At 42.4% G+C, this 27,899-nt stretch overlaps 2 protein-coding genes across 2 annotated transcripts; one reads left to right on the top strand and one right to left on the bottom strand.

The window, feature by feature from the left end:
- Nucleotides 1–259: 259 nt before the first annotated feature.
- On the bottom strand, nt 260–9,206 carry CDC26 (cell division cycle 26). Its single transcript, XM_055302002.1, has 4 exons — nt 9,047–9,206; nt 6,181–6,288; nt 5,573–5,721; nt 260–679 (listed from the first exon to the last, which is right to left on the bottom strand). Exons 3-4 carry the CDS (start codon nt 5,651–5,653, stop codon nt 503–505), a joined length of 258 nt encoding a protein of 85 aa, XP_055157977.1. The 5' UTR covers nt 5,654–5,721; nt 6,181–6,288; nt 9,047–9,206; the 3' UTR covers nt 260–502.
- On the top strand, nt 9,203–27,270 carry PRPF4 (pre-mRNA processing factor 4). Its single transcript, XM_055301998.1, has 14 exons — nt 9,203–9,394; nt 10,344–10,521; nt 11,931–12,117; nt 15,689–15,776; nt 16,225–16,304; nt 16,471–16,564; nt 17,242–17,336; nt 18,444–18,502; nt 18,934–19,057; nt 20,653–20,742; nt 24,131–24,253; nt 24,363–24,470; nt 24,561–24,679; nt 25,185–27,270. The coding sequence occupies exons 1-14, from the start codon at nt 9,365–9,367 to the stop codon at nt 25,376–25,378; spliced, it is 1,569 nt and encodes a 522-aa protein (XP_055157973.1). The 5' UTR covers nt 9,203–9,364; the 3' UTR covers nt 25,379–27,270.
- Nucleotides 27,271–27,899: the final 629 nt, after the last annotated feature.

Raw genomic sequence — 27,899 nt, 5'->3', positions numbered from 1 at the left:
GGGATCTTTGATTTTGTTCACTGATGTTACTAACCACCTAGAATAGTACCTGCCACATTACAGGCACTCAACTAATACTTGCTGAATAGTTGAGCTGAATGAAAGTCAGTGACAGGGATCAACTGGAAGTGTTCTATGCTTCAAGTCTCTCAATAAAGGTTTAGAAGAATGATGTTACTTCTTGTAGCAATTACCTTTTAAAATCTGGGGGTCAACAGTGCTATTATTATAATTTATTAAGGGTGTCACACACTTTTCCAAAAATATATTTATTTTTAAAAACAAAAATCAGACAAGTTTTATACAAATTTTCCAGAGACAAATGAGAGGGGATTTCCACTTAGAGCAAAAGTTAAGCATCAGTAATCTCATGCAGAAATATTTCTCTGCAGGAGGTAAAACATTCTGCTTCACTGCAAGCACTCAATTCTCTAAATCTTGTTTGTACTTCTGCCATCATTTTACTCCATCCCAGGGTTCTGGCATGCAAGATAATCTGCCTCTAAAATTCAAAACTTCCAAATTGAGATGAACGATTATTGGGCTTGGGTTGGGGTTTATAACCAATTCGATCATTAATCATTTGTTCCCGGCTCTTGGGGTCACTGCTGAGCCCAATGGCACCTTCTCCATCACTGATTCCTACGACGTCCACTTCTTCCTTTTGCTTCTTACGGGTCTGAAAGTATAAAAGTCTTAGGATTAAGGCAATGTTCTTTCCATTAGCAGACAATTATTTGGCACCTACCATGCACTAGGCATAGGGTAAAAGCTGGGATTAGGGCCTTCAGAACAGTAAGCTGAAATCCTAAATTAAAATAAAATCCTAGGTTGAAATGGATAATAGCAGTACAAGGGGGATACAAGGACACAGTGAGAAAAGAGAAAACCCCTACCCTTCCAGATGTCACAGCCTAACAGGGAAATAGGAAAATAGACAATGGCAACACAGAGTGACCATAGCTATGACACAGGAAAGTCCACACTGGGGATCCCTGGGTGCCGCAGCGGTTTGGTGCCTGCCTTTGGCCCAGGGCGCGATCCTGGAGACCCGGGATCAAATCCACGTCGCTCTCTCTCTCTCTCTCTCTCTCTCTCTCTGTGACTATCATAAATAAATTTAAAAAATTAAAAAAAAAAACTTTAAAAAAAAAAAGGAAAGTCCACACTGCCAAAGAAACCGAAAGAAGAAAAAAAAAAAAAAACGAAAGAAGACGTGAGGAGTTGGGTATGTCGTGGCAAAGCTTCAGAGCAGGAAGCTGTGATTAGAAAGATAAATAATATATGAGAAGATGAATGTTACCTGAACCTACTGCGGCCATCAGTTCACAATAAATGTAAATCACACCATCGCGCAGAGGGATGTAAGTTTAAGGCATCGTGCATCGTGCCTTAACTTAGTGTATGTCAGTTATTTCTCAACAAAACTAAAAAAAAGTAAGTTGGCAGACAAAGGGGAGAGAAAAGCATTTCTTTTTTTTTTTCTTTATTTAAGATTTATTTTTCAGTAATCTCTACACCCAACACGGTGCTTAAACCTACAACCTCAAGATCAAAAGTTACAAGCTCTACCAATTGCACCAGCCAGGCACCCCAAGAAGGGTGTTTCTCATTTACACTATGAGATTAAATGTAAAAACAGGAATACAAGGTTTTATACTATCTTATCAAAAGGCCTGAGTTTTGAGGTTTTGTTTTCAGGTTTGGCTCTTGGGGTGCCTGGATGGCTCAGTTGGTTGAACATCCACCTCTTGATTTCAGTTCAGGTCATGATCTCAGAGTCGTGGGATCAAGTCCTGTGTCAGGCTCCACGCTCAGCAGGGAGTCTGAGCTCTCTCTCTCCCTCTGCTCCTCCCTGCACTCTCACACTCATGCGTGTATTCTCTCTAAAATAAATAAATAAATCTTTTAAAAAAAATAAAAAATAAATAAAAGGTTTGGCTCTTGGGGCACCTGGGTGGCTGAGTCCGTTAAGCATTTGACTCTTTGTTTTGGCTCAGGTCATGATCTCAGGGTTGTGAGATCCAGCCCTATGTGGGGCTCTATGCTCAGCAGTCTGCTTGAGATTCTTTCTCTGCTCCTCCCTCTGCTCAAGCATTCTCTCAAATAAAGAAATTAATTAAATCTTTTTTTAAAAAGGTTTGGCTCTTAAATTACAAGTGATTGCAGAATTCACCAAGTCAATATCTCAGTTTGATCATTCTCTTTTTTTTTAAGATTTCTTGAGTTTTTTTTTAAGATTTTATTCATTTATTAATGAGACACACAGAGAGAGAGAGAGAGAGAGAGGCAGAGACACAGGCAGAGGGAGAAGCAGGCCCCATGCAGGGAGCTCGACGTGGGACTCGATCCCAGGTCTCCAGGATCAGGCCCTGGGCTGAAGGCGGCACTAAACCACTGAGCCACTGGGGCCGCCCTCTCCTTTTTTTCAAGATTTTATTTTTAAATAATGTCCTCATCCAACGTGGGGCTTGAACTCAGAACTCCGAGATCAAGAGTCACACAATCCACCAACTGAGCCAGCCAGGTGCCCCTCAGTTTAATCATTTTCAAAAAGAGGTATTAACACTTATCCCATAACTACAACTATCTGACTATAAAGTTATTAAATAATAATGTTCTCTGAGAGAGTGAACAAATGTTTTATCTAGCATTCCTTAGAAGGATGGCTCGACTACTCTAACCACTGGAAACGCCACCATTCTTCACCACTTACTAATGAACTCGGCATTGGAATGCCACTGTCACAGTATCATACTGAACCAAATAAGGCATTACTTTATATATATGTGTGTGTCTATGTATGTAAAATGACCTGAGTTACTCTCTAGTTACTCTACACTACCAATAAGTAACATTACAACAGCTTAGTGAAAACAGGTTAAAAGGCAAAGGATATTATCATTTTAAAAGCCATGAGAAACTGAGAATGTCCAAATGGAATGAAATAATTTAAAAGGCTTCCCACCATGAATAACTGCTGACTGTTTCAGAATCCAGTCATCAAAATATAATTAAACTAATTTCAGTAACAAATGAAATGCCAGTTTCTACTGGTTTCATTTTATTTTAGTTTAGGGCAAAACTGTCCCTCCCTAAGTTGCTCTGCAGCAGGTCAAACCCACTGGATAACTGCCTTCAGTAGAAAGACTAACTCAATAGTGAGCTGATTCTGCAGAGTCAAAGTTCAGTATGCCAACATTTTATGAGACTCATTACAGCTGAAGTTTAAACCATACTGAAAGGACATTTCAGGAGAAGGGAACCAAGTATGCAGAGGCACTAAGATTAAAGTTAAAGATAACTTGACGGTGGAAGATAAAGTGGAGAAATGAGTCACAATGGATCTTGTATGCCTTCCTAAGGAATCTGGACTTTATTCTCAGGGCCACTGAAGAATTTAAGTTTTATTAGGGGACATGATTTAATACTGTGTGGTAAGCTACACTTAAAAATACATATTGATGGGGCACCTGGGTGGCTAGTCAGTTAAACATCTGCCTTCAGCTCAGGTCATGATCCCAGGGTCCTGGAATTGGGCCCTACATCGGGCTCCACACTCACTGGGAGGTCTGCTTCTCCCTCACCCTCTGCCCTGCCCCCTACTTGTGCATAAATGCACTCTCTAATCCATAAATAAGTCTTTTTTAAAAAGTACATATGAGCTCGTACCATGATACCAGATGCTGGGAACTCAACGGTGAAGCAGACAGACATGTTTTCTACAATCAAGGATCTTAATGTAAGGGGATCCCTGGGTGGCGCAGCGGTTTCGTGCCTGCCTTTGGCCCAGGGCGGATCCTGGAGTCCCAGGATCGAGTCCAGCGTCGGGCTCCCGGCATGGAGCCTGCTTCTCCCTCTGCCTGTGTCTCTGCCTCTCTCTCTCTCTCTCTCTCTCTCTCTCTGTCTATCATAAATAAATAAAAATAAATCTTTAAAAAAAAAAAGGATCTTGTGCTCTTAAACAAATTATTGTAAGTTATAATAAATGCTGTAAAATCAAAGGATAAGTGCTTTGGGGTACCTGGGTAGCTCAGTCGGTAGAGCATACAACTCTTGACCTTGGGGTTGTGAATTTGAGCCCCACTCAAAGAGAGTGGGCAAAGACATTACTTTTAAAAAAAGAAGAAAGTGCTTTGAGAGACCCTAAAGAGATGGTGACAGCATGAATGGGAATGACACCCCTCATGTGGATAGGGTCAGAAGCAGCCTCTTAGACTGAAAAAGTGACATTAATTTTTTTTAAGATTTTATTTATTTATCAATGAGAGACATACAGAGAGAGAGAGAGGCAGAGACACTGGCAGAGGGAGAAGCAAGCTCCATGCAAGGAGCCCAACATGGGACTCGATCCTGGGACTCCAGGATCACACCCTAGCCTGAAGGCAGGCACTAAACTGCTGAGCCACCCAGGGATCCCCAAGAAGTAACATTTAAACAAACATGAATACAAGAAGAGAGGAAAATAACATGTGCAAAGGCCATGAGTGATAAACAACTCGCCATGTTCAAGAAAATGAAAAACCCAGTGTGCCCAGGGTACAGAGCCCAAGGCAAAGAATGGCAGGAACTGAAACCTGAGAAGCCAAAACATACAAAATTTTGTCAGCCATAAGGAATTGAGATTGTATTCCAAGTACAGGAAACGAATTTTAAGCTGGGGAATGACATGATCTGAACATTTTAAAGATCGGTCTAAAAACCTGATGGAGAACGGATTAACAAGACAAAAATGAAAGTAGGAAACCACTAAGGACAAAACTGAGATTGGAGAAAGAAGTGACCATTACGTGGACCAGGGTAGTCATCGTGGAGATGCACGGGGTAAATCCAAAGGATGAGAAAAGGGAGAAATCAAGAGTGACTCCTAGGTTTCTGGCTCATGCATCTACAGAGATACTGACATAGGGAACACTGAGCTGAAACCGGCTTGAGGAAAAAATCAAGCGGGTTTTTTTGTTTGTTTTAACAATATAAGTGCAGGAGGCTGAAGAGTGACTCCCAAAGCTCCCAGGTCTTAATCCCTCAACCTGTAAATGTTGCCTTATATGGAAAAGGGTTTTTGCAGATGTGGTAAGGATCCGGAGATGGAGACATTATCCTGGAATACCTGGGTGGGCCCTAAACGCCATCATATGCCTAAGAGAAGGCAAAGGGAGATTTCATAGCACAGCAGGAGAAAGCAATGTGATCACAGATACAGAGATTGGAGCCATGCGGCCATAAATTAAGGAATCCCAGTGGCCACCAGAAGCTGAAAGAGTCAAGGATGGATTCTCCTCTAGAGCCTCTGGAGGGAATATGGTTGAGATGGCTTGATTTGAGACCAGTGATACTGATTTCAGATTTCTGGCCTACAGAATGGTAAAGGAATAGATTTCTGTTATTTTAAACCACCAAATTTGTGGTAATTTATTACAGCAAGCCACAGGAAACTGACACATTAAGTTTGAGATGCCTGTCAAGCATCCAAACAGAGGTTTCAAATAAACTGTTGGTTTAAGAGTCTGGAGTTCAAAAGTTAAAGTTACTGTTTTAAATATCCCTAAGGTTTTAAAAGTTGTACTCTTACCTCCAGATCCTTTCGAATGCTCTCAAACTCCTCAATGTCATCAAGCTTTAGTTCTAGGCGGGTTGGTTTTCGCCGCAGCATACTGTGATCAACACTACAGGCCAGACCCAGTGAACTATCAGCTGTTAGAAACAGCACAGGAGAAAAACCTGGAGGGGATAAATCTCGGCTATAAATACAAGATCAATTTGTCACCATCCATGCTAAATGAATGATCATAAAAAAGACTCATTTGGGTTCACACATAGATTTCGAAGTCATTAGATGGATGATTATTACATGATCATGGAGAGTTATGGAGATCCGTAACTCTGCAATTCCAAAAAAAAAAAAACAAAAAAAAACAGTCTTCAAGAAAAAGAAGAGCAAGCTACCTATAAAAGAGAATTCTAGGCAACAATCACTTTGATACTCCAGTCACATTCAGTGAAATATTCTGGCTCAGAGAATAAAGTTAAAATATCACATCTTAAGTCTGTATAATTACTGGAAAAGTATATAAGCCATTAAATTTGATCAGCTCTGCATGAGAACTGTGAGAAGTTTTTGATCACTCCTGAATACTAAAATCAGCTTATTAAATCTCATGCAAACTCCCTATAACTCACCAATTCGCAGGGTTATCCTCAGGGTCTAAACAGGTTCTAAATGGATAGGTCATTCATTAAACAAACACTTTTTGTGCTTCAGCTCCAGAGTTAAAAATCATAGTCAGCCTGTGGGGAAAACAAACACATAAACAGAAAATTGCAACATATTCTAGTAAGAACTCTGATGGAAGATAATGCAATGGCATCACACAGGCACCCAATCCAGTCTGGGTGGAGTGCAGGGTAGACAGGGACAAGGAAGGCTTCCTGGAGGAAATCTCTTAGCTGACTTATGAGGGCAGGCAGAGAAAGGGGAGTAAGAGAGAGGGAACAAGACACAAAGAGGCTCAAGAGAACATTCCTGAGTCTGAAAGCTCAAGGTAATGCTTATGCTGACAAAAAAAATTTTTAGGGAAAACGAAACTCCCCAAGTCAATTTAAAACCTGTTAAAGGCATCATCTTTATATTCTCCACAGCATCAAGCAGAGTGTATCTGTAATAATCAGTCAGTACATGTATAGTTGAATAAACTGAGAAACCCAAATAAAGTGAGCACTTGAGGGGCGCTTGGCTGGCTCAGTTGGTTAAGGGTCTGCCTTTGGCTCAGGTCCTGATCCAGGAGTCCTGGGATCAAGTCCCACATCTGGCTCCTGGCTCAGTAGAGAGGCTGCTTTGCCCTCTGCCCCTCTCCTCTGCTCATGCTCGTGCCCACGCTCTCTCTCTCAAAGATAAATAAAATCTTAAAAAATAAAGTGCACAATATTTTTTTAAGATTTTATTTATTTATTCATGAGAGGCACAGAGAGAGAAACAGAGACATAGGCAGAGGAAGAAGCAGGCTCCCCACAAGGAGCCTGATGAGGGACTCAATCCCAAACCCTGGGATCATGGCCTGAGCTGAAGGCAGATGCTCAACTGCTAAGCCACCCAGGTGTCCCTAAAATGTACAATTTAAAGTAAGCACTTGGAACACTGTGCTACACTTTTCCATTCCCATTCTTTACATTTTTTACTTGAACACAGAAACCCTGTGAATGCTGGCAAAATTACCTCTATTTTATAAATGAAGTTGAAGCTTTTTAGTTTGGTTAATAGATGTCAGCCTGCCATAAAAATTATACATAGGTCACAGAGGTGAGGATTAGATGAGAATGATGTCAAAGAAAGCTCCTTTAAAGTACATGCAGGGCAGCCTTGGTGGCTCAGCAGTTTAGCGCCGCCTTCGGCCCAGGGTGTGAGCCTGGAGACCAGGGGTCGAGTCCCACGTCGGGCTTCCTGCATGGAGCCTGCTTCTCGTTCTGCCTGTGTCTCTGCCTCTCTCTCTGTGTTTGAATATTTATCATGAATAAATAAATCTTTTTTTAAAAATAAATAAATAAATAAAGTACATGCAGCTATAGGGGTGCCAGGCTGGCTTGGTCAGTAGTATCTCAGGGTCATGAGGTCAAGTCCCATATTGGGTGTGGAGCCTCCTTATTGAAAAAAAAAAAAAATTAGGGATGCCCGCGTGGCTCAGGGTGTGATCCTGGAGTCCAAGGATCGAGTCCCACATCGGGCTCCCTGCGTGGAGCCTGCGTCTCCCTCTGCCTGTGTCTCTGCCTCTCTATTTATCCTTCATGAATAAATAAATAAAATCTTAATTAAAAAAGTATGTACAGGTATAAATTATTATTACATCTTGGATGTAGCTACAGACTGGAAGCATAGAAAGAAAAAAATGTATCCTTTGTGAAGCTTGGAACAGAACAGGCCATATTCTCACCACAAAATACTAGCACACTGAATCAGATAATATCTTGGGGCACCTGACTGGCTCAGTTGGTGGAGCATGGATGGGGCTCTTGATGTGGGGGCTGTAAGTTTGAGCCCCATATTGGGTGTAGAATCACTTAAAAATAAAATCTTCCTTTTTTTTCCCTTTTTTTTTTAAAGGTAAAATCAAAGAAATAAATCAGATACTCTCTTAAGTCCAATGTAAATAAATGGTAGATGAAGCCGAAGTTCCAAGGGAGAGTAGGGGAGGAAAAAATAATCAAAAAAACCCAAAACCCTGCCGTACAGGTTCTTCGCTTTTCTGCAAACTTTGTAAAGCTCGCCACTAGGAGGCAGTACCGAGCGATGGGCAAAGCTGCTCGCTCAGGAGGCCCAAGGGCAGAGGGCAGGGGCTCTAATCCCACACGCCAACCCTCTGGGACAACGAGCTTCATCTTCACAGTGGACGCTGGTTTCCTCATGTTCTGCCCTCTGTTGTACAGACTGAGTGAGGTAAGGCAGTGTAAGTGCCTGGAACATAACTTGGCATTTAGTAAACGCCCAATAAACACCCGCTATTATTATTATTATTATTATTATTATTATTATTATTATCCTAATTGTCCTTGGAGAGGAGGGGGGGGGGCTCCGTCCGGCTCGAGAATCACCCAAACTTCAAGCATCTCCACCCCCGACAGGGGGCAAAGCCCTGGCCTTGCTCCTGTCGGATGCCGCAGCCCCCCCCCCCCCCCCCCCGCGGTACCCAGGCCGTGCAGACGTGCCCGTGTGCACTTGACAGGCGTCGTCTCACTCCGACCCGGGTACAAACACTCGGCTGAAGACCAGCAATAAAAGCAGGCCGTGGCTCCTCCCCCGGGCCTTCCTTCTACTTCGGCAGCTGGTGGCCGCCGCCCGAATCCACTGCGCATTCAGCCCGCTCCAAGGAGGGCCCTGGGACAACTTCCCGACAGCGGGGAGGGCGACCAGCACCCCCTCTGCAGCTGCAGAGTGGCACCCGCGGGCCCAGAGCGAGGGTTTCCATGGCAACCTGGCCCTCCGCTCCTCCGGGGCCGGGGGCCACGGCAGGCCTCGGAAGCCCTCCATTTGCTCCGCGCGGCCCGACGCACCTACCTCTTTCCAAGCCTGCTCGGCCTCCTCCCGGAGCCTCGGCGGCGCCCACCGCGAATCTTCAGCGGAGCGAGCGGGACTACACTTCCCAGACTGCTCTGCAGAGTCTCGTCCGCCGCGTGCTTTTCTCCTTAGGTTCACGCAACTCTTGGCGCCACGACGCTTCCTTACTACGGTTCCCGTCATGCCCCGCGCCCCCCACGACGCTGCGTCGGCCCACTTCCGGCCGGTGACGCAGTTCCGCTTTGCCGGGCGCGCGGTGGACGGTCTGAAAACGCCGAGCTCGGCTTTCGCCGGGGTTTCGCGGCCGCGGAGCTCAGCATGGCTTCCTCACGAGCCGCCTCCTCCACGGTACGGAACTCCACTCACTCTGGCGGGGAGCGCGGAAGGGGCTGGGGGGGCGGTTCCTGCGAAATGGGGTCCCTCGGGGAACGGGCTAAGGCGGTGGAGGTCGAAGGTGAAAGGCTGAGAGACACGGTCCTTAGAGGAGCAGCGTTTTCTAGATCCCTAAGTACGTTCCCGTGTTTTATTTATTTTTTTAAAATATTTTATTCATTCATTCATGAGAGACAGAGAGGGGCAGAGGCACAGGCAGAGGGAGGAGAAGCAGGGTCAAGGCAGGGAGTCTGACGCGGGACTCGATCCCTGGACTCCAGGATCACGCCCTGGGCCAAAGGCAGGCGCTAAACGGCTGAGCCACCCAGGGATCCCCCCGTTCCCGAGTTTTAATTCATTTGCACCCCTCACTACAGGCCCGAACGGTAAATACCTCTTCCGACTGCTCCAAAACCTGAGCTCTAGAAGGCCCAGATTCACGTCTGTGTCAGACTTCTTCATTGCAGTTTGGCCTCCTAACTTCACATGTGTTGCCTTAGGTCTGAAAACGTTTGAAATGTACCGACAAGTAACTGACTTGCTCCCCCTTAATACTAGGTTGGTTGTTCTCCTTGATACTGCCCCTGTGATGAGGGGTAACCTTGGAAGTTTCATAAAACCCAAGAAGAGGTTGCCACGGAATGATGCAAACATGTTCCAAAGCAAATCTTTGATAGAAAAGTTACCAAGAATAATGATGGACTAGTTTTATTAGCCTCTTCCCGTCTGCAGAACCTAAGTAGCTGGGAGAGACACCCCGCCCCCCAATCAGTGAAGATAACCTGAACTGGTGTCCGACTTGTCCTTTTCATGCGGGGGGGGGGGAAAATAGGATTGAAGCTCAGGATGAGCTCCATCCTTTGGGGGAAGCCTAATAAGTGGCTAGTATTAGACCTTAGGTTAATCCGTGTCTTTGATTTATCAGGCAACCAAAACTAAGGCACCTGATGACTTAGTTGCTCCTGTTGTGAAGAAACCACACATCTATTACGGAAGTTTGGAAGAGAAGGAGAGGGAGCGTCTGGCCAAAGGAGAGTCTGGGATTTTGGGAAAAGAAGGACTTAAAGCTGGAATTGAAGCAGGAAATATTAACATAACCTCTGGTAAGATGCAAATTGTGAGTCCCTCTTTATCTTTGTATTATAATATCAAAAATGTTAGTTAAACTTGGATCTATGTAAGGCCATCCTTTGCCTGCCCTGGTTAGCATCATCTAGAGAGCCTTTTTCTTTTTCTTTTTTTTAAGATTTTATTTATTTATTCATGAGAGAGAGAGAGGCAGAAACATAGGCAGAGTCAGAAGCAGGCTCCATGCAGGGAGCCCGACATGGGACCCGACCCCAGGATCCTGCCCTGGTCCAAAGGCAGGCTCTAAACCACTGAGCCACCCAGGGATCCCATAAAGATTTTATTTATTTTTTTTTATTTTTTTAAAGATTTTATTTATTTTTTTATGAGAGAGAGAGAGAGGCAGAGACACAGGCAGAGGGAGAAGCAGGCTCCATGCAGGGAGCCCGACGCAGGACTCGATCCTGGGACTCCAGGATCATGTCCTGAGCCGAAGGCAGATGCTCAACCACTGAACCACCCAAGGTTGTGAGTTCAAGCCCAGAGTTGAGCTCCACACCCACACTTAAAAAAAAAAAAATCCTCATAGTCAGTGTGCGTTTTATTTATTTTATTATTTATTTATTAGAGCATGAGCCTTGGAGGGGCAGAGAAGCAGATACCCCACTGAGCAGGAAGCCTCACTTGAGACTTGATCCCAGGACTTTGGGATCATGATCTGAGCGAAAGGCAGATGCTTAACCGACTAAGTCACCCAGATGCCCCAGTGTTGGTTTTAAAACTAACTGCTAGGTTATCCAAAAAGTCTATAGTCAAGGGAAAGCCCTTTAATGGTAATTTTCTCCAGTTTACTAGTTAAAGTCATAGATATCCTCAGCTGGGACTGGTTTAGAGAATAGGTTTTGGCAGGTGTTAAAGTACTGTATCTATTTTATCTTCTGGATAGAAGATCTAGTTAACTCATTTGCTGAAAGTGCTTTGTACTTCTACTTTCTGATCTCTTCTAAGTTATGTGTGTATGTAGATGTAAGGTTGTCAAAACAAGATGATGTGAGGTAAGCCTGCATGGCTCAGTTGGTTAAGCGTCCAACTCTTGGTTTTGGCTCATGTCGTGATCTCAAGGTTGTAGGTTCTGAGCCCTGTGTTGGGCTCCCTGCTCTACATGGAGTCTGCTTCTCCTTCTCCCTCTGTTCCTCCCTGCACTCCTGCACTGTCTCTCTCGCTCTCTCGTAAATAAATAAAAGATTTAAAAAAAAAAATGACTTAAGTAATTTTAAATGAGCTATCATTTAGTTTTTTGTGTTTAGCAAAATTTAATAAACTGAGAATAAAGTATGTAATAAATTAGTTCCTAGAGGATACACAGACTGCAATTGTAAGAAATTATTTTCCCCTCTGTTTGAAGATCTAGTGATTATGCTGATATTACCTGTTCTTTTTATAGGAGAGGTGTTTGAAATTGAAGAGCACATCAGTGAACGACAGGCTGAAGTGTTAGCTGAGTTTGAGAGAAGAAAGCGAGCCCGGCAAATCAATGTTTCCACTGATGACTCAGAGGTCAAGGCTTGCCTTAGAGCCTTGGGGGAGCCCATCACACTGTTTGGAGAGGGTCCTGCTGAAAGAAGAGAAAGGTGCCCTATCTAAATATTTTCTCTCTTTTTAATTACAAGGTTCTACTTTGAAATTTCAGTTATACCTAAAACTTTAATAGAACATCTTAGGTAATGTAAATAGAAAAATCTTACTAAGTTGTTTTTATATAGTTAGCCCATGATCTGAGTAGGCTAGTTTTTTATTCTACTACTAATTTTTCTTTATAAACTGAATAGGGGGGATCCCTGGGTGGCTCAGCAGTTTAGCGCCTGCCATTGGCTCAAGTCATGATCCCAGGGTCCTGGGATCGAGTCCCACATCGGGGTCCCTGCATGAAGTCTGCTTCTCCGCCTGCCTGCCTCTCTCTCTCTCTTAAAAAAAAATAAACTGTGAATAGGGTGTTAACGTGCAAACCTGCCCTCTCCAATATGGAATTATGAGTAAATATTTATTGGCAAACATTTATTTATGTATTTTTAAAGTTTTATTTATTTATTCATGAGAGAGACAGAGACCTAGGCAGAGGGAGAAGCAGACTCCCCACAAGGAGCCCAATGTGGGACTCGATCCTGGAAGCCAGGATCAGGACCTGAGCTGAAGGCAGACGCTCAACTGCTGAGCCATCCAGGCATCCCTTTGTCAAACTTTTAAAATTTAGACACATACATCTCTGTCAGTGTCCTAAAACAGAATGATAAGTACTTGAGGTTTATTATTGAAAGGGGGCACTTTGCTGAGATGATACTCCTCTTGTGATTTTAAGTTTGTGGAATCTCTTTGTCCAGTCATATGCAGTGATGAGGACCTCCTTTGTCTTTCCACTGTCCCATCTCTCCCTTTCGTCATTTTTTTCCTGATTTGCATAGTCTGCGAATTCAATCACTTAAAAACTTCTACCATATCTCATGTCCATTAAATAGAACCAGTAATACTGAGCCTATTTAAATTGCAAGAGAAAAACCCACTGTGTACCAACCCAGTACCTTACAGAGCCAGCCTGGCTGGCTACAAAGGTAGGAGGATAGGAGAGGAAGGGGCACCCCTGGCTGGCAGATGGTTGGGTGCCAGGAAAGACTAAAGGACAGAAAGAAAACCGGGCTCCCAGATGGGAGGGGGCTAGTCCTAATGGCGGAGAGGTGCAGAAGATACTTGAGAAGAGTGGAACTTGTGGAGTGCACAGGTCAGTGCTTTCTCTACCAGAGCATAGTGTTGGCGGAGGTGCTCCATGCCACCCCCTGCCTACCCCTGGCACTTGGAGAACAGTGACCCTTGCACCCATGACCCCTCTGAACCATGGGTGATACCCTGCCCCTCCCGCCACAGTCCCCTTCCCCTTGAGGCTCAGCTGGTCCTCACTCAGTGTGTTGACTCTCTCTAAGCCCTTCCCCTCATTTGCTCTTTGGCCCACTGCAAACTAGCTAACTGCTGCCACATCGAAACTGCTCTTCATTAAGATCACTAACTCCTCTTTATCAAGACTAGCCCTGTCAGCCACTCCCTCCTTGAAACACTCCCTTTCCTAAAACAAAATCTTAATTTCCCTAAATTTCCTGTTTCTCTAATTCTTCTAAGCCTTTTTTTTCCCTGCCTGAGCTATATATATATTGCAGTTCTTTGCCCTTACTCTACACTCACCTGGGCGATCAGATCCACTCCTGTGGCATCATTGACTATATTCTGATGACTTTCAGATCTCTGTGGCCTAGGTTTTCTGTAGGTAATTCAAACTGGACATGTCTAGATTGAACTCCTCTATTTCCCACCCTTCTATTCTTGGAAATAACACTATCATTCACAGGTTTCAGTTGCCTCCCCTCCTTTATAATCCATCAGCAAAATCTAGTCTATTTCTAGATATGGACTGAAATGTATCTCTGGTGTGTCCTCTTTTCTCTACCTTCATTGCTTTCACACCTGGATTGTTGTAGTAGCCCCACACATGTTGTGTTAATTGCTTGCTTAAAATCCATCAGTGTCTTCTTATTAAACATAGAGTAAAAAACTGCTGATCGTGCTCTTCAACTTCTTGTGCTACTCTTTCCCAATTTAGTAGACTTAGTAGCCTTAAGGGTCTTCCTGGAATAGTCAAACTCTTTTTGTTTTTCTACTTAATTTTTTTCTTTTTTTCCCCTCTCTTGCCTTTAAAAGCCTTTTTATTCTTTTACTTTCAGCATAAATACCACCTTGTCAAAGAAGAGTTTTTTATCACCTGATCCCTTATAAAGTAAACCCCTCCATTATTGTCTGTCATGGTATGTTGCTTTCCTAACAGCATTTTCAAAGGGTAGGCATTTATTACTGTTACAATTTGTCTTCCAACCAACAGCAAAGTCTAACTTATTATCGTGACCCTTAGATGAACATCTTGAGTCCCTCCTGCCACTGTGTTAATTCAGTCCACCATTGAAGGTCCAAGGATTCCGAAATAGCAGACTGATTTTCCTGCCTTTATCGTTTCCTCTTCGGTCCATTCTCTCTGCTTCCCTAGGGGATCTTTCTCAAACATAAACCCTCCTTACCATGGCATGAGGAGCTCTTTGTGACTGGCCCCTACTTAGGTTAGCAGCTCTCTCTCTCTCACCAGCTCTTTTTTGGTACTCCATGCTCCAGCCATTCTGAAATATTTGTGATTCCAAGCTGCTCATGTTTTTCTTACCTCCAGACCTTTACCTTTGTTGAACCCTCTGCTTCAGCTGTCCTTTTCCATTCTTAACTTCTCGACCTTACTAATTGAGTACTCGGTGCAGGAAATACCTCCTCAGTGAAACCTTCCCTGGTTCTCCCTCCAAGCCAACGTTGGGTATTTCTTTTATGTCCTCCCTTAGCACTTAGTACTTAACGACTGTCATAATACTTAATACAATGTATTGTGGTTCCTTGGTACTTCCTGTCCACCCTACCAGGATTATGTTACTTGGAATAAAAAACTGCCTCTTAGTCATTTCTGTACACTTAGCACCTCAATCAGTATCCAGCACATTGTGGCATTGAGCAAGGTTGGCTGTCTTCACAGACCAAGTGGTAGCAGTGTTGGGGCTAGTTGACGAAATTGAAGAGGGTAATCGCTTATAGTTGAAATTAGGGAATCTTCAAATAAAGAGACTGAGTGATTAAAATCACACTGTGAGGGGTGGAGGGGGCCTGGCAAATTCATTCAGAAGAGCATACGACTCTTGGTTTTAGGATTGTGAGTTCGAGCCTCACGCTGAGTGTAGAGATTATTTTTTAAAATATTTTTAGGGATCCCTGGGTGGCGCAGCGGTTTGGCGCCTGCCTTTGGCCCAGGGCGCGATCCTGGAGACCCGGGATCGAGTCCCACATCGGGCTCCCGGTGCATGGAGCCTGCTTCTCCCTCTGCCTATGTCTCTGCCTCTCTCCCTCTCTATGTGTAACTATCATAAATAGATAATAAATAAATAAATAATAAGTAAATAAATTAAATTAAATTAAATATTTTTAAAAAGGAAATCACACTGGGAGTTGAGACACAACAACTTGACTCTTAAAGAAAATTGTTTGGCAATTAAATGGTGAGAGTAGGAGAACCTTTCTCCCTTCTTAAAACATACTTTTCACAATCTCATTTAATTCTGATCTTTTCTGTTACAGGCTGAGAAATATCCTATCAGTGGTTGGTACTGATGCCTTAAAAAAGACCAAAAAAGATGATGAGAAGTCTAAGAAGTCCAAAGAAGAGGTAAAAATTGTCTTCAGCTTCACAGTATGAAAGTGAAGGAAATGAAGGGTTGCTTCTTTCATTTTCTGCTTTCAAGGTTTGCTTTGCCAGGGGAAGGGAATGTGAGGATTCCACCATTCAGGAATAGTTGTTGGCAGTAGTTTGTGGTTCCTGTGTAGGTATAAGTGAATATAAGTGAGTTTCCTATTCAGCATAAAAACCATAGCATTTCTGGTATAACTTTTAACAAGGAACCAGAAGCCATCCTATAAGAGTTCATAAAAACACTATAGAAAGTACACATGCCAAAAAAAAAAAAAAAAAAGTACACATGCCTGATTTCATCCTATTACCGAATCGATTCACCTTTTTTTTCCTGGGCAGCTACAATAGAGAATTGACAGCTATGAGAGGGGCAGGAATGCTTCAGACTTAACATTAACATTTCTGCTCTTAATTTCACTTTCAGTATCAGCAAACCTGGTATCATGAAGGACCAAACAGCCTGAAGGTTGCTAGACTATGGATTGCTAATTATTCACTGCCCAGGTAAAGGGAGCCTCTCAAAAGGAGAAAGAAGCATGTTTTTTTCATGTTTTCTCTCAGGATCTGTTTTCTCAAGACTGCAGTTACATGAAATTGAGTGGTAGGGATACTCATGTGGACCTTTTTTTCAACCTGGTTGCTCCTGGTAATAGTGTGTCTGTGTCTACAGGGCAATGAAACGCCTGGAAGAGGCTCGTCTCCATAAAGAAATTCCTGAGACAACTAGGACCTCCCAGATGCAAGAGCTGCACAAATCTCTCCGGGTAAGATGTCCTCAGTGATTTCCAATATAGTAAGGACTCTTAAATATTCAGTAGGTTTCCTTCTTTGGCCTGCCTCTTGAAAGGTAAAGGCAACTGCTTACACTTGCTATTTGCAAGGAGCCATCAGTTAGTATGGTGGGAACCCACTATGCTTAGTACTCAGCAGAAGCCTTGGTTCTGCTTTTTAATTCTCTTTTAATATTTTCAGAGCTGTACTTCAGCTCTCTCTGTGGGTTTCTTGTGTATGTTGAGCTGACACAGAAGCTAGTGATACTACGAGTGTGTAAGACCACATACTAGAATTCAAAATAAGCCTTAATTCCATCCATGAAAGTAAGTGTCTCTTAACAAAAGAAGCATAAGGACACGTGGGTGGGTCAGCGGTTAAGCATCTGCCTTCAGCTCAGGGCATGATTCTGGGATCCGGGATCGAGCCCCACATCAGGCTCCTTGCAGGGTGCCTGCTTCTCCCTTTGCCTGTGTTTCTGCCTCACTGTCTGTGTCTCTCATGAATAAATAAAATGTTTAAACAAAACAAGAGAAGTATAAAAGAATCTTGGGGGTGGTGGGCTAAAACCAGAAAGTTGGTTTTTTCTTGGTTGTGGGAAAACCAAAAAAAACTCTGGGATTAGCCTATTAATGATTACTGTTTGTCTTTTTTTTTTTCTTTTTTTAAGTCTTTGAATAATTTCTGCAGTCAGATTGGGGATGATCGGCCTATCTCCTACTGCCACTTTAGTCCTAATTCCAAAATGCTGGCCACAGCTTGTTGGTAAGTCCCATTTAAGTGGAGGGCAGATTCAAGGAGGAAAAAAGTCAGTCATTTATATGTCATTGTCTCGCTTCTCATGATCACACCAAACCAGAGATGCCAGTGCTCAGTTATATTATACAAGATAGTCTACGCTTAGCGATCCTTTCTTTCACAGGGGACTCCAGAGACCCATGACATGTCAGTCATGTTCTTGACACTAGCATCTTGGAACAGATACATAGGGAGTTTATTGATTGACCAGTTTACATGCTTCAATATAGCTTTTCTTTTTTAGTAAGGTAACCCAGGCAGGATACTCGGTAAGCTTCAGTTTCCTTATATGTAAAGTAGGCTGAGATGATGTTGTAAACCGTTTTACCTTAATAGATCATGGTATGTGGTAGGGACTCAGTAAACATGAATTATTTATCTTTGTTTTCTAGTTATTGCCACACATGCAGAAAACTCTTAGGATGTAATAACTTTGGGTTTTTTGTTCCTATTTAGTTATTTTGGTGGGACATGTCCATTTAGTGAGAAGGGAAGCTTCCTAATGTATGCAGAGGAACTACTTGACTAGGTAGAAATTGACACCAGTTCAGGAGAAAGCCAACCAAGGTCCTCGCATCCCTCCATCTCTTCCTCTCTTAAAAATAGAAATAGTCATTCCTACTATATTCTGTACTTCATATGTTTGCTATCAGGATCATTTGAGGTGTTAGGAAAGTAATTTGTTGGAAATTCCCTGAAATTAAGCATCCTTAAAAAAAATATCAAGTATTTTGTTAGCAAAATGCTATTCCTTTTTTAAGGAGATAGTATCGTTATTAATATTGTTGATAATATAATGCATCCTACCTTCCCTCACCAATCAATCCAAACATTAAGGAGAATAGCAACATGTACTAGATTAACTGTAGTCCTATAGAGGCTCTTGGCTGCATGAGACATGGATTAGCTTTCTTCTATGAACCATCAAATGAGAAGCCCACTAGTTTTCTCTTCCTATGTGCCACTGTAAAATTTACTGGGGGCGAGAAAAGATTGTCCTTTAGGAATGTCACCAAGGTACCTTTTCCTTCCCAGACCAACCCTGGCTGAGATGCTTTCCTTTGTATTTGTTAGGAGTGGGCTTTGCAAGCTCTGGTCAGTTCCCGATTGCAATCTGCTTCACACCCTCCGAGGTGAGTTAGAATCTTGTTTAAATCTCACTTTTTCCCAATGTGAACCCTGTCAAACTGTAAAACTCTTAATACCATACTTGACCCTCAGACCCAGTACACACAAGATTCATTCTTGACTTGAAATAACTTGGTTGGGTTCTCTCTGACCACAAGGCTGGAAGATGGTGACTTCATGCACAAACCACTTTTCTCTCATGTCTAGCCACACTGTGGCATTGTGCATTCTCTGAGCCAAAAAAAATAAAGGTTGTCTGTGTTTTGTTTTTTTCAAATGTAATTTAAAATAGTTTTTTTTTTTTAATAATTTAGTAGTCACTTCAAACCTTATTGGTCTACGTGTTCCCTAATATATATTGTATTATGCATCGTAGCCTGTTTTCATACATAAAGTGGTGGGAACCCTTTAACATTGATCTCTTATACCCTTTCAGGCCATAACACAAACGTAGGCGCAATTGTATTCCATCCAAAATCCACCGTGTCCTTGGACCAAAAAGATGTCAATCTGGCCTCTTGTGCTGCTGATGGTTCTGTGAAGCTTTGGAGCCTTGACAGGTGAACGTTACTGATCTGCTTATACTTCAATCACTAGAGTAAATAGTTGCTCGATTGGTCCTTAGGACCTGAAAATCTGGCATCTAACCCCAGAAATGGTCTAAGAGTCCAGGGAACTTGGTGTGAACATAGAATGTGGGATTTCTTTCTTGACCTCTTCTCAGCGGAGGAGGTCGTGTCAGGTCTTTCATATTTGTTAACTCTGGACCTAGATTTTTGCCTCCAACGTAGTGGCCATTGTTTTCCCAGTCCAGTTATTCTGGAAAAATCTATTTACACCTCCTGTGCAGTACACTGACTTGGAGAAATGCATTATTTGGTAGATTGACTAAAGATAATATTCTTGGCAGCACATTGGCTTCTAGCAAACGGCCGTAGGGGGAGGACAGTGAAGTTCTGAGGCATTATTGCTAAGGAAGTGATGTCTCCTCCCACCAACATTCTCCTTTACCTAGGCTGTATTTTCCCATCACAACAGTCTGGGGTGTTTTTAATGTGTTTATGATTGTTGTCTTCCAAGAAATTTGTGAAAGCACTGTGTTGGCTAAAATCTGAATTCAGTTGCTTAGTTTTCTTTGGGAAAGCACATGCAACTTTTCTGCCAGGTTTTTGTACAAAAGCTAATTAGTGTCTCTACTCTTTGCCAGACAGGGTCTTACCATGAGCACAGCGAGTTTTAATTGGCTTTGGTATCACTTAGCAATATTTGTTCCCCTAGGGCTTTGATTAGCTCTATGTATGCACATTGACAAAGTTCCCTTTTTAATTGCCCTCTTTAGGGTTCGTGTTTACTTCCTTTCATCACTGGTGTTTCAATTTTTTTTTTCTGTGGTTACTGGGGAGTAGAATTTAATGGCCACCAAAGGAAACTAAGCCTCTATTTAGGAGTTCCTTTTTTCCTGTGGATTCTACAACAAGCTAAAGTTTGAGAAAAATTTATCTGTAATTCACTCATACCAAAACTAGTTGATTTCTGTAGCTTTACATATCCATCAAAATAAGTTTTTTTCCTGGAATCTCAGCACTCTTTTGGCATAAAGAGACTTTTGGTTGTCTGATTTATCTTTTATTTTCTCTAACACTAAATGATAATAGCATTGAGCGTTGATTAATATATTGAATTGAGATATAGAAAGATAGTGTTTCTTGAAGTGCTATGGGCAGTTTTGCCCTATGAGCACATGAAATACTCCCAAGTATTTTCAAGATTTTGGGAAATGACATAAAATGTTGTTAGCTCTGTATTTTTTTTTTTCAGGCCCTGCATTTTTTTAAAGATTAATTTATTCATGAGAAACACAGAGAGAGAGAGTCAGAGGCATAGGCAGGGGGAGAAGCAGGCTCCCTTCAGAGATCCCGATGAGGGACTCAATCCTGGAATCTTGGGTCACTCTCTGAGCCGAAGGCAGATGCTCAACCACTGAGCCATCCAGGTGGTGTCCCTAAGCCTTGCATTTTTAACAAAGAATGAGTTTAATTACAGTGCAGCCTCTTAAATCATACAAAATGGGTGCATCTGTCACAACAGTTAATAAATTCAATGAATATTTATGACTGTGAAATAATTTACTTACGTATATTTGATTCTTTTCCAGTGACGAGCCAGTGGCAGACATTGAAGGCCATACAGTGCGTGTGGCACGTGTAATGTGGCATCCTTCAGGACGTTTCTTGGGCACCACCTGGTAAGACATCCTCTTATTGTTCTATCCATACAGGCCCATGGCATCTTGTTAACCCTTAGGACTAACTGCCAAGGAAATTTTAAGAACAGAGATCTTCAAGTAAGATTTTCTTGGACTTCAATAATTCAGAATCAGAAGAGAATATATTGTAAAGTTAGGACCAAGTGGATTTGCTTTTAAATTGCAGTTAATCTGAAATTTCATTTATTAATTGCCAGAAAACTAGAATTTTTAGTCTTTTTTTGACCAGTACTAGTGGTGTTTTGTGGGTTTTTTCCCCACCCACACATTGTATTATAATCTCTCTGCTTATAAATTGGTCTCCCGGGCAGCCCGGGTAGCGCAGCGGTTTAGCGCCGCCTGCAGCCTAGGGCGTGATCCTGGAGACCCTGGATCGAGTCCCACGTCAGGCTCTCTGCATGGAGCCTGCTTCTCCCTCTGCCTATGTCTCTGCCCTCTCTCTCTCTCTCTCTCTCTCTCTCTCTCTCTCTCTCTCTCTCTCTCTCTGTGTCTCTATGAATAAATAATTATCAAAAATAAATAAATAAATAAATAAAAATAAATTGGTCTCCCTTTCTGGGGTGCCTGGCTGGCTTAGCTGGTAGAGCATGTGACTCTAGATCTTGGGGCTATAAGTTCAAAACCCACATTGGATGTAGAGATTACTTAAAAATAAAAATCTCTAAAAAACATATCAAAAAACAAATCTGTCTTCCCCCCTGTGCCCTTTTAAGATTTTATTTATTCAAGAGAGAGAAAGTAGGTGTAAGCAGACTTCATGCTGAGTGCAGAGCCGGATGCAGGGCTTGATCAGGACCCTGAGAACTCTTTAATTAAAATGTAATTTACATGCAGTGGAATAGATTTATTTTCAGTATACAACTTCAAATGCATACGTTCATGTAACCCACATCCTTATCAATAGAATATTTCCATCACCCTTTAAAGTTCCCTCATGCTCCTTCCCTGTGGACACCTCCTTCCAAAACAATCACTGATACGATTTCTATCACCGTAAATTAATTGTTCATACTCTCTGAACGTGTCTGTGCCTAACTTCTTCTCAACATAATATTTTTAGGATTCATGGGGGGGTGGGGGACGCCTGGGTGGCTCAGCAGTTGAGCATCTGCCTTCAGCTCAGGGCATGATCCTGGAGTCTCGGGATCGAGTCCCACATTGGGCTCCCTGTGGGGAGTCTGCTCTGTCTCTGTGTCTCTCTCTGTGTTTCTTGTGAATAAATAAATAAAATCTTAAAAAAAAAAAAAAGGATTCATTTAGGGGCATCTGGGTGGCTCAGTCAGTTGAGCATCTGACTCTTCCTTTCAGCTCAGGTCATGGTCTCAGGGTTGTGAGATTGAGCCCTGCATGGGGCTCTGTGCTGGACATGGATGGAGCCTGCTTGAGATTCTCTCTCGCTTTCTCTTCCCCTTCTCTTAAAAAAAAGTTTCATTTATGTTGTTGCATGTCTCAGTAGTTCCTTCTTACTGCTGAGGACAATTTAGTTGAATGACTGCCACAGTTTATTATCCATTCTCCTTTGATGGACATTAGGGCCATTTCCAGGTTTGGGTCAATTAGAATAAAGCTGCTGTGAGTATTTTTATATAATGCTTTTTGCAGACATGTTTTTCTTTACTTTCTCTTGAATAAATACCCAAGAATGCAATTGCTAGGTCATGGAGAAGATATAGGTTTAACTATTTTAAAACTCACACCTGTTCTTTTCCAATTGGTTATAAATTTTACATTCTCAGAATTCTGATTGCTTCACATCCCTGCCAACATTCGGTGGTGTCAGTTTTACCATTTTGCATATTCTGTCAATTGTGTGGTGAAATTTCAGTTTTAATTTTTTATTACTCTTACAGTTATTGGTATTCAGCATTTTATCATCTGCTATTGACCATTTCTTTTGTGCAGTCTCCAGGTGCTTTACCTATATTTTTTAATTGAGTTTTTTTATTTTCACAAACAGTTCTATTATTATTTTTTCATTTATTTGAGGTGGGGCTTTTTTTGTGGGGTTTTTTTTGGTGTTTTGTTTTGTTTTATTTATTTTAATGGGCGCCTGGGTGGATCAGTCAGTTGAGCATCTGACTCTTGATTGCAGCTCAGGTCCTGATCTCAGAGTTGTGAGATCAAGCCCCCTATTGGGCTTCATGCTCAGCACAGTCTGCTTAAGATTCTCTCCCCGCAGGGGATCCCTCAGTGGCTCAGCAGTCTAGTGCCTGCCTTCAGCCCAGGGCGTGGTCCTGGAGTCCTGGGATCGAGTCCCACATCAGGCTCCCTGCATGGAGCCTGCTTCTCCCTCTGCCTGTATCTCTGCGCCTCTCTCTCTCTCTCTCTCTCTCTCTCTCATGAATAAATAAATAAAATATTTTTTTAAAAAGATTCTCTCCCAGGGTTCCTGGGCAGCACATTTAGCGTCCAACTATTGGTTTTGGCTCAGGTCATGATCTCGGGGTTTTGGGATCGAGCCCTGCATCAGGCTCAGCGTGGAGTCTGCTTGAGTTTCTCGTTTCATTTCCCTCTGCCCCTCCCACTTGTGTTCTCTCTCTAAAATAACTCTTTAAAAATATTCTCTCGCTCACCACTCACACTGTTTCTTAAAAAAATAAAACCTAAGCTTGTTTTATTAAGATTTTATTTATTTATTTATGAGAAACACAGAGGCAAAGAGACATGGGCAGAGGGAGAAGCAGGCGCCCTGCAAGGAGCTTGATGTAGGTCAATCCCAGGACCCTGGGATCACAGCCTGAGCCAAAGGCAGATGCTTAACCACTGAGCCAGCTAGGTGTCCCAAAATCTAAATTTTATTTATTTAAGTAATCTCTACACCCACGTGGAGCTTGAACTGACAACCCTATGATGAGTTGCTTCACCAACTTAGCCAGCCAGTGCCCCTCTACCACCATTTATTGAAGAGATTTTATTTTCCCTGTTGAAATTGCTCTAGTAGCCTCCTTAAAATCATTTGACCAAAAATGTGTGGGTCTCTTTCTATGCTCTCTCATTTGTTGCATAGATGTATTTGTTTATGACTGATTTTTGTATCCCCAACATCCAACAAATACTCAGTGAATGAAAAGAGTTAACAGTAGAATTGAAAAAGAAGGGAGGCTACAGTCTCTGCTGGGCCATTCTGGGTATTCTTAAAATCGCCCCTGAAGTAAATTTATGGAAGTCCATGGTTTCCCAGGTAGCACTCAAGACAGATAATGCCTAGTTGTTGAAGTATTTTTTTATGCCAGAAAAGGATTTCTTGTTAATATGGTTATACGAATAGTTTCAGAAGCATAATTTAAGCTATAAGCATTTATAGTACTTCACACATTGTAGGAACTGAATATCTGCTAGTTAATTATTAGTTTGATTTTTATTGTAGCTATGACCGCTCGTGGCGCTTATGGGATTTGGAGGCTCAAGAGGAGATCCTGCATCAGGAAGGCCACAGCATGGGTGTGTATGACATTGCCTTCCATCAAGATGGGTCTTTGGCTGGCACTGGGTAAGCCTTCTTCCACATAGCCAGGGGCAGATCAATAGTCACCTGTTACATGTGCCTGCTTCCACGGAGAAATGGTTTCAAAATGTTCGCTTATAAATTATTTTGTCAGGGGACTGGATGCATTTGGTCGTGTTTGGGACTTGCGCACAGGACGGTGTATCATGTTCCTAGAAGGTCACCTGAAAGAAATCTATGGAATAAATTTCTCCCCCAATGGGTAAGATTAACTAATCTCATGAGGAGTGGGAAGGGTTATTGGTCAGAATGTGTCTTTGTTTCTAACTTCGATACTACATCTGATCCACAGCTACCACATTGCAACTGGCAGTGGTGACAACACCTGCAAAGTGTGGGACCTTCGACAACGGCGTTGTGTCTATACCATCCCTGCCCATCAGAACTTAGTGACTGGTGTCAAGTTTGAGCGTAAGCTTTCCTCCTCTTTTGCCTAATCACAGGACAGACAGATTGCACTTCCGCGGAATGCATGCCAAGCTTTAGCTTAACTTAGAAGTGGAACAGGAGAGAATTTGGCCTTTGTTGAAAAAGGAGCAAATTCTAAGTTCCTTTCCTCTATATTTTCAGACAAAGCTATGGCATAGCATGCTTGCTTTAGGAAGTAAAGAAGACTTCTATAAGGCTTTGAGTCCTTTTTTTCCCTGAAAGTTGTAAGCACTGCATCCTTAATTTATTCTAAACAGATGGTCAGGGGAAGAGGCACAAGCCCTTAATGTTTTTTTCCCTAAGTCTGCCTATAGTCCTTTTCTCCTGGAGGCCTTATGGGAATGTGGATGAGAAGATTGGGCTTTTCCAAATGGGGAAATACCTTCTTTTTTGAAATCATATATTGTAGCAGATTTTTGTGCTTTTGTTTTCTTTGCTCTTTTGTACTTGAATTCCTCAAGCAGTTCCTCCTTCTTTTCTCTTAAAGCTATCCATGGGAATTTTCTGCTCACTGGTGCTTATGATAACACAGCCAAGATCTGGACCCACCCAGGCTGGTCCCCACTGAAGACTTTGGCTGGCCATGAAGGCAAAGTGATGGGCTTAGACATCTCTTCTGATGGGCAGCTCATAGCCACTTGCTCATACGACAGGACCTTCAAGCTCTGGATGGCTGAATAGGCAGGACCAGGGAAGAAGGACTCTAAGCTCAAGCTCTTTCTTAAGGGCCGTTTTTAAAAGAAAGGAATTGACCTGTTTAGTTCATCATGTTTTTTGCCAATTACCATGTATAGACCCTCAAAAGAATTGGATTTCCAGGTCAGCCTCCACTCCAGATAGACAGCCCAATCTCTGGGTGTTGACGAACTCCTTTCATAGTTGAAATTCTAATTCTCATCTTCAAGCCTTGCCACAGACTGTGTAGACATTGTTTTTTATTAATCTTTTGTTTGAATGCCCTGTTGCCTCCTTCACAGCACTCAGGATTGTGACTGGCTACATTTTTAATTTTGAAACGTGGCTTTCCATTACATGGTACATGCTTCAGGACTCCATGTGACCCACAGAGCAAGGCAGCTGAACTGGGAGCTAGTCTGGGAGCCCTCATGGAAAGAGGCATTTCTCCCTACACACTGGTTAACCAATGCCTTGACAGAACCTTTCCTCTACCTTGAGAACGGGAGATGAAGAAGTAGACCACAGCTATGCTCAGGGTTTGCAGTAAAGAAGATTTTACCTCTTCCTGTTGAGTTTGCTTGGAATGCTGACTGCATCCGGAAGCTCAGAACTGAACATTTGCCCTGTCAGAAAAGGTCTTCCTTTTTGCTTTGAGGTTTGGCATCCTTTGTGTTACTCCGAAGCTGGGCTGTTGTGTCAAGATGGCAATGAAATTTTTAGAAAGTAAAAAGGAAGTCTGTGTGTCACCTCCTTTGTGTGGGTGATTTAGGGGACGTACCTTTTATGGCGAGGTGACTGGGAAAATCCCAAAGGTGGTGTTCCTTGACATCGACTTTTTCTCTTTTTTTCTTTATTACACACTTGCTACAGAGTAAAATCCTATGATAAAAACTGTTCTTTAAATACTTATTTTGTATAGCTGGACATTTTCTGAATCCAACTCATTGGTGCATGGGTTTTTTTTTGGGGGGGGGGTTGTTTTTTGGTTTGAGATACAACGAAAGGATATCAAATAATAGCTTATTCCAGTTTCTCTCTCCTTAGTAAGCATTCTGCTAATAGTTGTTTTTGTAGAGACTACTGCCTTCTGGGCCAGACTCCTAGCAAACTGGATCTGAACTCTGTAATTCGTACTCATTGGCCATGCAGCAGTCAGCTTATCCTCTCTCCACCCCAAGTATACAACTGCCGAACACAAAGACACAGTAAATTCTCACAAAAATATAAGAATTTGGAAGAAGAAAGGATTGCATATAGAGCATTTGAGAAGGGCTTGTATGTTGACTTTTCCTTGAATGTTCAAAATAGTTTCTATTTGCTGTTCTGGAGAAACGGACAGTGGCTTTGTCTCACTCTGTCCTGCAAACTATGAATGTGAGACTATAGCTAAATCTGTGTGGTTTAATTTTGATTATAACCAAATAGTTGCATATTTTGAGTGCCTGTTAAGCTTCTCAATTATCGGTTCTACCCTCTGTTGGACATTTGACACTTCACTATTGTTTAAGTATTAACGGGTTCTATTTCCTCCATCATTGGCTGTGAAAAATAATTTTTCATTGGTACCTTTGTAACTAACAACAAACATTAGTGTATTAGCGTGCAAATTGGATATAGTGTGTTAACAAAAGTTTTTAGTTTTTCAAGTTTAACTTTTACTATTAGTTCCATTAAACTTTTTTTTGGGGGAGGGGTTGTTCCAAGAGATTTAGAGGTAGCAATCAGATGAACACATTTCATGTAAGCCTTTGGCAAAACAGTTCCCTTGGAGAATATACATTACTTCATTGTAAGGAGGCAGTCAGCTGAGGAGCATAAATTAGATGTAGCGTTTTGTACTACTGGTGAGATAAATCGCAGAGCCACCACTTAAATAAAAGGACACTTACTGCCTAGAGACTGCCGGGTATGTTCAGACACCTCGCTTAATCCAATTTTCTGAGTTAAGTGTTACTCCCTTTTTACCAACAAAAATCAAAGCTCAGAGAAGTAACTTGCTCAGGGCTACCCTGTCAGTGGTAGAGCCTTGTCTTCTGCCTGTGAGCTTAGGAAGAGATTGCACAGGGCTTTACTGAGTGTGTTGGCAGCACTGGCTGGACAAAACGAGCAGTCTGTCCCAGCATGGCCTATTTGCCCTACAAAGCCTGAGCTAATTTTTAGCCCTCTATCTGGGATACCTTCCTTGTGATGAGTCTTAGTTAATGCCACAGAGTCACAGGATGTCACTGCCTCTGTCTCCTGAACTAAAAGGCACCTGTAGGGTTACTCAGCAGGAACTATTTGCACCTTGGATCCATGTTCTGTTGTGTGGAACTGTCTTTAAGTATTGCAGCGTGTCTTAGCATCCCTAATGTAGGGAGTAGTGGAAGCTAGAAACAGAACCCACCACCTTCATTGGAATATCAAAGATGCTTCCAGGCACTTCTGCATGCCCCAAGGTTAGAATAGCTGAGTGTGAAATTATAAGATGACTGTTGAATATATCCTCCTCTGCCCCCCAAAACTCAAACCTCTCTATTTTTCC

This window comes from Nyctereutes procyonoides, unplaced genomic scaffold (assembly GCF_905146905.1).
Source record: "Nyctereutes procyonoides isolate TBG_1078 unplaced genomic scaffold, NYPRO_anot_genome, whole genome shotgun sequence".
NCBI lineage: Eukaryota > Metazoa > Chordata > Mammalia > Carnivora > Canidae > Nyctereutes > Nyctereutes procyonoides.
This window is presented reverse-complemented; position numbering and strand designations above follow the sequence as displayed.